We start from the raw sequence: 11279 nt of genomic DNA on the forward strand, positions 1-11279 counted from the left end.
AACTTATTATGTTTTGTTATTGATATATGTTAGAGACTTATTGCTTAGTTGAATATAGTGAAGAGTGTAGAATATGTTATATCATTTCCTATCATTAAGGTCGCCTAAAACTGCTGAGTTACCTACATTAATTGTAGTTTAATATACTGTTACACTGCCACGATATTGTAATATATTTTGTAAGTAATCCTACTTTTTAGATAGTATATCTAGTAGAAGATTGATAGAATAAATATTTTACAAAACTTTTTTTTATTATTTATAAACATCCCCAGCACTAAAAAAGATCGATAATCAACTATTTAAGATAGCATTAAAAAATACATACAACCCTAAATTTTCACCCTTCTACCATCAACCCCTATTTTTTAATAGCGATTTTATTTTATATGGCAAAACCACTTTTGCGAGTCAGCTAGTAATATTATATAATTTAATAATAAGATCATCAAATGTTATATGGTTGATACGAACTTCTTGAATCAATCCAAAAATGTTCTATGCCTTCAGTTTTTCTTCAAAATTACATTCCTTCATAAAAATTCCTATATCATAATATTCCTATACCTAAAAGATATTTAAATTCAAAATAAAATTCAAAATCTGTACCAATATAATTTATTGTAAAAAGTTCTACTTTACAACTTTATATCTTATAAACAAAGTCTATAAGGTCACTTTTTGTCTGATTTACTCAGAATTTTGGATTTATTTATGTACCTCTCGATCTCTTGGTCGGTGACCTTGTGTCCTGGTTTGAAGTACCTTTTCACTTTCCTCTTCTTCTTCATCATAAGTTTGGCTCCAGCGAGGGCACCGCGTCGTTGGAGCGTCTCGTAACGTTCACGTAAGAGGTTTGCTGAAAAATATATTTTTTTAATCTGACTGGAATAATAATAATAACCGAGAACTTCTCACATAGTGCCACAAGGTCTGAATCTAAGAAGAGCTTGTGTTACGAGTATAAGACAACCTTTTTTGTAAATACCTACATAATATACATATAATTGAAAACACTTAGAGATAAGACCAATACAAACAATCATAAACATGTATATGTTTGAATCATGAGAGGAATCGAAACCGCTAACATCGGTAGTTAATTCATGAGTCAAAGGAACTCCTCAAAGTTATACGTTCTGCCACAAGATGGACCGGGCTTTCGCATGATAAATCCATGGAATGCTAAGAATATCATGTCATGTGTCATGAGAGACTGCTCTCTGACACCTTAGTCTTAGGTGCCTTAATATAAGTCATGAAGTTCTTGTATATGGGCAAATGTTATAACTTACATTTCATATCATTCGTCATTACAATTATATATAAAAAAAAACTAGCTGTGACCGACGTACCCATGCATGAAAATTATAACCTATGTGATATTCTGAAGATACTTTAGTGTAAAATATCATCAATCCGTTCAGTAGTTTCGCAAAATTTTCAAAATTCGTATTCATAATATTTTTTTTGGGGATGATTATGGAATGGTGGCCCCAGCCGCACTAATGGTTTACGCTGGCGGGGCACCAGTGGAAGATGATAAGATGAGCATGAGATCAGGTCAGTTGGCCCATCATGACAAATCCACTAGGAATTTATCACTATGGTTTCCAGGAGGAACCTTGTGGAGGTCAACCTAATATGGTACATTGCCAGCAATGGGGGTTACTAGTTCCTATTACTAACAATCCCCTTTCCCCCATATTCATAATATTAGTAAGATCATTTCCACTTTACATATCTCTCTTCTTACCTTTAGCATTGAGTTGCCTCAGGTCCCCTGTAAGTAGTTCAGGATCAACAAAGTCCGGCTCCTTCTTGCTGACTTTGTGTGCATTGAGAGCGGGCACCGCAGTGGCGGCAGCCGCAATACGTTTACTTGAGCGCTTTGAACGTTCCTCTTTTTGGAGTTTTTCTGTTTTCACTATTGAAGATTGTAATTTCCGTAGTCTGAAATATTCAATTTGATACCATTATCTTATATATAAAATTCTCGTGTCACAGTTTTCGTTCCCATACTCCTCCGACACGGCTTGACCGATTTAGGGGTAGTCCACCCCTAATTTTTTTTTTATTTTAAGGCAAAACAACGTTTGCCGGGACAGCTAGTCTTATATATAAAGTTCTCGTGTCACAATGTTAGTTACCATACTCCTCCGAAATGGCTTGACCGATTTTTATGAAATTTTATATGTATATTCAGTAGGTCTGAGAATCGGCTACTATCTATTTTTCTTACCCCTAAGTGATAATTGTGGTATTAAAAATACATATAACCCTAAATTTTCACACCCTACCACCAACCCTTATTTTTTTATAGCAATATTAGTACTTCAATTTATATGGCAAAACAATGTTTGCCGGGACAGCTAGCATCCTATATATTATTTAATGTCATGGGTATAACAAACAAATGGTTTGATCTAAGGGTAAATGGTAATATTTTATTACGAGTATTACCATAATTACTATGTTATTAATGGCAATAAATTGTTCAACTACCTTCACTAGATTGTTCAACGACATCTATCAACACAATATATCCATACATTATAGATAGGCACTACCTACTCACCTATACAAATCAGTGACTTTCTTCTTTTCAATTTTCTCCCTCTTTAACCTTTCCCGTTCCACTATTTGCTCCTTCTGTTTCCTTCTAGCCTTGTGATCCTTTTTCTTGTTCTGAACGGGTGGATTCACTGCTTTATATTCGTTGTCAGTATCAGACTCTTCCGGGTTGTTTGCAGGGTTATGTGGTTGGGGTAAACCTTCACTCATTTCTTCGCGCCATTGATTCTAAAAGTGATAAGAAATAAATACATGTCAAAAATAATTTTAAGGTGCAGTTCAGTCCCAGATAATGTAATGAAATACGATAATGTAATGAAACTTTTTCATATTAGTTTACGCATCCGTTGACATTGATTTAAGTTCAGTGTAAATTTAGTTCACGTTACGACTCCGCGTCAAATATACGCGTTACTAATAAGCCATGTAGCATACTATCCAATAAACTTACTAATGTAGGTAGATCGATAAAAAATTTATTTACGTTAAAGACACACACACATAGCACTATAGTGTTGACAACAAAAATAAAAAAAGTAGATACAGAATTAATTACATTGGTATCTACAGTTATAAAAAATCGGTATGAGTAACGTAGTGTATGTGCATAGCTCATCAGATAAAAGGCAGCACAACAGTGTATTGTTTGCAGGATACTAGCTGCAAAGCACTGATTTTCAGCACTGCCCGGGGACATATGCGAGGACGCATGTAATAAGACCGCCGCATCTAAATTGTTGCACTGTTGTTCACTGTTTTTTATTATTATTATTACTATTAATGATAATGTTTAAGGCAGCCCCCTTAAACATTATCATTAATATTAATATTAATACAAAAAAACAGTGACAGTAACAGAAATAGTATAGGTATAACATAATGTACAATAAATAGAACAAATATTTCACCAGTGTACTCACCACCTAGTGTAATATAACGCTACAATGATGAGATGATACCACCATGCTACAATATTAAGTACCAACCTCTTTCTCTTTAGCAGTGACCTTACTGAACATTTTGTTGGTGACCCTGAGCAAGTGAGCTTCTCGTTTCATCATCTTTTCCTCATGATTCACCACCTCCTGAAGCAACTCCTGATGTTCCTGTAACAACATTCAATATTAAATAAAGATATCAAACTAAAAATTAATCTGTGATACGGCAGTAGACTTAGATTCAAATATACCAATTGAAATTGGAATATCAATATTTGTGTTCAGTATGATTTCCATAATGGACAATATGAATATAAGTAGGAAGGGACAGAGTATTGTTAGTAATGTAGACTGATGACTCTATTGTTGGCAATGTACAATGTCATGTTGACCTCCATGCGGTTCCCCCTTGAGACCATTGCAAGTAAATCCTGGTAAAGTGACAATGAGCTAACTGACATGACCTCGTTGCTTATCCTACCATTATACATTGGTTGCCTGCCAGCGATAACCATTAGCGCAGGTGGGTGCACCATTCTATAATCCATTAGGTAAAAAAAATATCACTTGTAGTGTATGTGAGAAAGAGAAGGAACCATTGTGTCGTCTCTAGCTACACTGCTAGCGTCATGGCGCCATTAAGCTGTGAACGGCGAATGAGAACAGTGAAGGTTCTGAGTACCGTTAATTAGGCAGACAAAACAACTGTTGTGTATGTATATATAGTTGCTTAAATTACTTACTTTGTATGATGGATTATAACTGATGCCAGGGTGTGGGGTCTCCATTGCTGCTCTAGTGACAACTGTCTTAGGCGGAGGTGGTTTTGGTCTGATTCTCTGAACTGGCAATACATTATGTAACTGCGCTTCAGGGGATATAAATTCTTCGCACAGTGTTTCTGGGATTCCCTTAATTTCCGGTACTGAAAAGTAACAAATGTTCATTGTTTATTTGTCAAGTCAGCAATTTCTCTCTAAATTAACTTTGTTGAACAAAATTGACAGTTCATTGAGTAACAAAATAAATCAGTCATAGTGATCAGAGGAGACCAGTCCTTGCAAGCAGCATCCATCCATGAGCATAACAACTGAGTCAGCCATGAATGTGCTGAACTTAAAATATTTTAAATAAAATATATTAAATATTTTAGGGGGCCTGCTGACCGTGCCACTACTAGACTGGACCTTGTAAAAAAAATTTATATTTAATATATAAATACAAAAATAGATGTTTAAGTATTCTATCAGAAGTCTAGTACTCATAAGTAAACTCTACTTGGATTTGGACTAGATGGTGCTGTGTGAATTGTTCAGGGTTATAATTATTATTATTTCAAAATAAAGTCTTAACTTACTATCACCATCCCAAAGATTTAACTTAAAAGTCTCTCTTGCTTTCTTCATTTTCTTCTTCTTTTGCAGTTCCAACTTTCTGTTCCTTTTTGCTTCTTGAACTTTCTTCTGATAAGTGCCTTTAGTCAAGCGACGCTTTTCCGTTATTTTACTTAATGCTGTAGGCTTGAAGCCCACTGGATTTACATGATTACGTTTTTTATTTGGATCTTCAACCTGAAATAATTGAAATTTATATAAGATTAAAATAACTATCAATATAAGAACAAATATTTATATTAGCCTGAATAAATATTTTATATAAGAGGATTAAAATAGCTATCAAAATAAGAACAAATATTTATATAAGCTCTGAATAAATATTTATATATTCAGAGCTTATAGATATAACACAGACAAAAAAAATTTAACTAAAGAAAAACATACTTCCTTATATAGTACAAAATGAAGTTGCTTCCAGTCTGTAGTCTAGATCTTTTAAACTTGGCAACAAATTTTAATGCAGTTTTTAGTAATAGATAGAGTGAGTTGAGAGGAAGATTTATATGTGTAATACATGTACACCCATGTGAAGCTAAGATGCATAGCTTGTTAATAATAAAGCATGAACTCAATTTTATGACAATAATAACCCTTTAAGTGATAGGTTATGGATCGTTATAATTATATTACTTAGGCAAATAACACTATATATATTTTTATTCTCAAATAAAAAACATTTCTTATTCATTAGGACCAAAAATTAAAATATTATAATAGAGTTCATCAATTAAAAATTTTCAGTTTCCTTAGTATCCAATTAACAAACAAATCAACATGTGATTCATTCATTTTTTTGTTAACCTTTCAAATGTTAGCTGTCAAAATGCTATTAAAACCCCATATGTGAGACCAATTACAGGACCTCTACAAATGGGACTATAGTATCAGAGTCCAATAATTTGTCGTTCACAAATGAGTGGTTAATTTCTTTCAACCTTTGTAAGCAAGGTAAACAGAGGGTATTGAGTACTAAATACTTATATCTACTACAAGTTCATCATATTTTATTACCTTAGAAGATGGCAATAATACTTCATAGCATTTGGGTATTTCTGCAAGTTTCTGCCGTTTCCTCTGCTTGGCAGATAAGAAAATTGGTTTCACATCCTCATCTTCTACACTTTTCTTATCCCCTTGTGTGTCTACTACAAACAACTCATTGTCTGGTTTTTCATCAAACTTGCTAAAATATAATGCATATTAATATAAAGTTTCATAAACACATATGTATTTTAATTTAAATATGTGTAAATTAACAATTAATTAAAGAGCAACATCCAAGTTTCTTGCTCACTCTTCTTAGGTGCTATTCAGAACTGCTTACATTGAAGTTTATTTGAATATATAATGTTTCTATTTCTACATGCATTTAACATAAGCAAATCTGATAAATTTAGCCAAAGTGATAAACACTATATGTTTTATTTCTTCAACCTGATGGTCCCACCTAACCCAATATATTCTTTTCTACATAAATGAATAGCACTTCAGCTTGTGATAATGTATGCATGCATTGCTATTCCAGAGAACTTACATGTTATGCCTCTATATGCTGTATTTCACAGCCTTGCAAATTAATTAGATTTTAATGAAGGGTTCTTTTCTGTAATGGCAAAGAAGCTGATGGCCCACCTGGTGTGGTCACCACATGTCCACTATGGACATCACATGATCACACACACACACAGATCCTATGCATCACCCTAGAATGGTGTAGGTAGAGGTCTTGGGATGAACTCTTTTGCATCAACCCTCGGGTAGCTGCCTTTAAGCCTCTTAGGACAGGTTACATAAAAACCAACAGAAATATAAATAAAGTAAACTTAACCTAACTTAAGAAGTCATATAACACCTCTGATACCATTCATGTGTTGCTTATCCTGTAATTTATCTGGCTAACCTTACCTTACTACCGCAATACAGCTTATAAAGCAAGCTGTAGAGCAGCTGTAATATGTGAGACAATGATTTTAACTTTATATATTTTTTAAAATATAGTGAATGTCATTCAGTAAGACCCATCTGCAGTGGAGTGGATTGGTCACAGAGGTTACAATCGGTAATGCTATCTAGTAAATTGAAAAATAATAAAAATGTACCCAAATAGATGTTAAAGTATCAATGTTACTTAAATTAATAAAAACCAGTGCAATATTATTGTTAAATAAGCGTTATATGCATCCTAAATATGATATGAATATAACCTTACCCAAGTCTTTCTTCTAAGCGTTGGTCTTCTAGGAAATCCTCTACATCTTTGATATCACAGTATTTACGCCATGCTTTCTTATTCTTTTTCGATACATGCTTCTTTTTCTTCACCACAGACATTTTTAGAATTTGTTTACAGAAATATGAAAACACATGGGAAATACGTAAAAGATGTCAAATCGAAGAGTACATACAAACGTCAATCAAACTGTCAAAGTCAAAGCAGAATTTTGAAGGCTCGAATGAAATACGTATTCCGTTTTACGCTAAGTATTTACCTTTGTACTTCAATAAGTTGAATTTTCCAATAATATATATCCCTATTTAGTCGATTAATACTTTCTTACAACTTTAATATATAATTTGTATAATTGTTAAATTGATTGAAATATTAAAAGATGAATATTACTAAATAAATGTTCTAATATAGTTTGAAAAGTAAATGGTATTTTAATAATACGGCGGCAATTTTAAAATATCTGTGACTGATAATATTGGTTATTACCGAAAAAACTAATACTATTGAACTGAGACTAATGTTTTTATAGATAGGTTATATGAGAGATTTTAATGTTCTTCATTAAGTGCATAAGCTGACAGCACTACACAATAAGTGCACTTGACTCCATGAACTTGATTGGTTCTGGCAATTATAGTGGGGCAATTATGGTGACTAAATTCTAGTTTAAAAATTCAAAATCTATATAATATTCAAAACGCATTCTATCGATTTATGTGTTCATAAATATAGTGTTATATAGTATAAATACAGTATTTACGACATTCGTAAATATCACAGTAAGGTATAATGTGGAAATAAAATTGATATGAATTAAAAAAAAATACTAAATAAATTAAATATAATTATTCTTAATTTTAATTTAATAAAACTAACGGAAATAGTAGAAGAGAAATAATGGCATTTAACTATCTAATTCTAATAGTAAGTGTTATTATTTTTCCTCTTCGCAATCTTCTTCCTCTTCAGCTTCTTCTGCGGGCTCTTCCTTTGCCGGTTCTGTAAGACATTATGAAAAATATTATAAATGAGTAAGATTACTCACATAATTGATTACTACTTACGTAATTATAGTTTTGTCTGCTCTGTACAGAATAGGTAAAACTACAATTATGTTAATGACGTCCTGCCTTACTGTCGCACGAGCCGCCGATGTTTATAAAAATCCCTTCTAAATTATGTGCAAATTTATAACCTAGTTCTACCTAACACTCTAATGGGCTAACAATAGGGCTTAATATAAGAAAAGGATATTACTGCTCGTAATTGCAGAAGGTTGCGGTGTGTTGGAATTGGTGCAGGTTTACACTAATACTTTTAATATTATAAATTAACGCCATTATTAATCTTATCACACCGTACCTCATCTAAAAATTCTAACAAATGACCAAGACATCGGTAATGTCTTACTTTAATATAGTTCTCAATCAATATTAATGGTTCAATTATATCAAGAAAACGAGAAAGATTAATGCGATAAATCTATTTTTGAACGGAAAAATAATTGATTTATAGTAAATATTTAGAACACAACCATTTATATTTTAATTAAGAGCACTACAAATATAAACCTTATTTGTGGTCTGGCACGTTTATGTTATTGTGCTTACATACTGGGATACCCTAACCATGACATTTAGTCGTATGAATATACCATCATACAAATACATTGCTTTTTCTGAGAATAAAGTTGTGCCTACACTTGTAATATTTCTATCTACAATCGAGACCCATTCATCCATTAGCACCTCTTCAGATAACATAGATCTAAGTTAAGTGTCAAGTGTAAGTATGTGCGGACTAACCGCATTACAACTCCGCGTCGAATGTACGCGTTACTAATAACCCACTACCAAATAAACTTACTAATAAATATTATAATTATTTCACTCACGACCTAGATACTACAATAAACAAATAAATTATGTAGAGACACCTCATCACACCATTTATAACGCTATAGTGAGCTGATACCATCGCACTACAGAGTCGTAGTTTATCTGCTGCTTAGCGATAGACAGCAGTCAAAAAAGTATTTTATTTTTCTATCTACTCTAATGCCATTGAACGCAACTGGCCTTTACAGTTTCACCGAACGAGAACAGATGGCTCTCCAAACCTGCAGAATGAGTTATGGCGCAGCTAAAGGCCAATTCATGCCTGACGGATATGACTTTAATATGAGGGCATAGCTAGAGGTTCCAACCTCGTTTCCGGCCGTAGTAATTTCGATCAGATTTTTTGAGAGGTAAATGATAGAGACCCAATGGTCGACCTTCGATAAAATTTTGATCTCTCGAACGGTCAAGTTTCGGAGCAGTATCCGTTCCAAAGAGTGCGAATCAGATCTCTAAGATCGAATCGCGCTTCGCTCTACAATGCAGTTGCAATTGTAATAGCGTCACATCTTTCTTTTATGCTTCATCTTTATAATCTTCTCATCACTCCTGTCATATATTTGGTTAGCTAGTAGAGAATGCCATATGGCATTAAGCTCGCCATTTGTACGTTTATTTTAAATAATACAATAAACAATAAATAAATAAAATCAATGTTTGTCGTTATGTTTACTACATTACGTATTTTTATGTGGAAAGTAATGTTAGTAACATTACATTTTTATATAAATAAGTTTTAGAGAAATAAGATAATAAAATAATAAATTTTCTTATTGGCTTTAATTTTACCTATTTATTTATTTTTTATTCTTTATTGTACACACATAGGAAAAATTAATAGAAATAAGGTAAAGTACAAGGGCGAGCTTATCTCTAAAAAGAGATTTTCTATTTAACCTAAGCTCTAGTCTAATAATCCGAGTAGTCCACATTCTTACAAACATTGGCTCATTTAAATAAAATTAGTTTGTGTATCTTTATTACCTACCTTTATAATTCGTACCCTGTCACCAGTTGAAAAATCCGGGATGCCACACAGTCTGGCTCTTTGGTTTCTTATTAAAACTGTTTAAATGTATGTGTGTTTCGGGTACAAATTTAAAAAAGGAGTTAGCGTTTACATATTTGAATGGTGCAACTATTTTTTGTGGTCTGTCTTGTACAGGTATGGATGGGATTGGTTTAATCTGGACTGTACCAGTTTCAACCGGCGCATACTGAATTGGCTTCGAAACTGAATCGAGTTCTAATACGAGTGGTTTCAGTGCATCGTTGGGTTGGGTTGGTTTAGTGTGTTCGTGTGTTTTGGTCTCTTCATGATTGGGATCGATTAGGATTTGTTTAACGCTGGATTGTTCTGGAAGTAGCTGGATGGAACCGGACCACTCTGAAAAATGGAAATCTCTTATCGAATCTTCTCGATTCGCATTGACGTCAAAGGGTTCGACGTAAGAAATGGTATTGAGGAGATAACAAGTGGTCCATGCTGTGCGATCATAAGGAAAATTGATTAGAAAGGAAAAGTATAGGATGATACAATAAGCCATTTGAAAATTCATTCCCTATTTTATTGAATAGGTGGGTAGATAATATATAATAGAAAATACACCAATGCGCAAAGTGAAAGTGCGGCATGCTCGTGTGATAATATCTACGATATTATGTTAGGTCCAGGCTTTAATTTTCACAATATATTTCCCATTATATCATAATACATCCCATGTCAACGCCAGGATATTGTATAGGTACTTAGATATTGGTATATTATATTGAAATTACTGGAAATAGTATTTATAAGAAAATTGTTAACTCTTACACAATTATTTTTTTAGAATGACTTTTTCCAGTAAATGAGATAGGACATTACGATTTCAGTAATTTATAATCATTCTGTGCCTAATAGTTAATATAATAAATATTTTATATTTAAAGATATTGACATGGTAGGATAGTAACCAAAGTAATATCTGCCTATATCTTTGTGTAAACATGTTATTAGACAGGAATCCTAGCTAGCACAATTTTAGTGTGAATAAAAAGAAAAGTGCTTATAAATAAAACATACGAATATTAAGTTTAAATTATCCCGATCGGTTATTAAACCTGAGATATCGCTTACGCGTAGCATGAACCACTACTATGCCACACGAGTTATCTTAATAATCACTATTAATAATTACATCAAAAGTACACAGGAAAGTAGTGTCTCTACGTGAAGATACTATTTTTGAGAAGTATAAGT

At 32.8% G+C, this 11279-nt stretch overlaps 1 protein-coding gene across 1 annotated transcript; it reads right to left on the reverse strand.

Moving 5' to 3' along the window:
* Window positions 1-608: 608 nt before the first annotated feature.
* LOC131852141 (ribosome biogenesis protein NOP53) lies at window positions 609-7299 on the reverse strand. Its single transcript, XM_059202782.1, has 8 exons — window positions 7119-7299; window positions 5921-6092; window positions 4870-5083; window positions 4256-4437; window positions 3561-3680; window positions 2579-2802; window positions 1757-1953; window positions 609-859 (listed from the first exon to the last, which is right to left on the reverse strand). The coding sequence occupies exons 1-8, from the start codon at window positions 7238-7240 to the stop codon at window positions 675-677; spliced, it is 1416 nt and encodes a 471-aa protein (XP_059058765.1). The 5' UTR covers window positions 7241-7299; the 3' UTR covers window positions 609-674.
* Between the last annotated feature and the right edge of the window lie 3980 nt (window positions 7300-11279).

The sequence above is a fragment of the Achroia grisella genome, unplaced genomic scaffold (assembly GCF_030625045.1).
Source record: "Achroia grisella isolate CSIRO2021 unplaced genomic scaffold, CSIRO_AGI_Agris_v1 utg840, whole genome shotgun sequence".
Lineage (NCBI taxonomy): Eukaryota > Metazoa > Arthropoda > Insecta > Lepidoptera > Pyralidae > Achroia > Achroia grisella.

Excerpts from the sequence above, each read along its gene's own strand:
- LOC131852141 (XM_059202782.1), bottom strand. The coding sequence starts at position 7,240 with ATGTCTGTGGTGAAGAAAAAGAAGCATGTATCGAAAAAGAATAAGAAA. Across the intron at positions 5,084-5,920 it reads TATTATTGCCATCTTCTAAG|GTTGAAGATCCAAATAAAAA; the intron begins GTAATAAAATAT and ends CAATTATTTCAG. Across the intron at positions 2,803-3,560 it reads TCACTGCTAAAGAGAAAGAG|AATCAATGGCGCGAAGAAAT; the intron begins GTTGGTACTTAA and ends TATCACTTTTAG.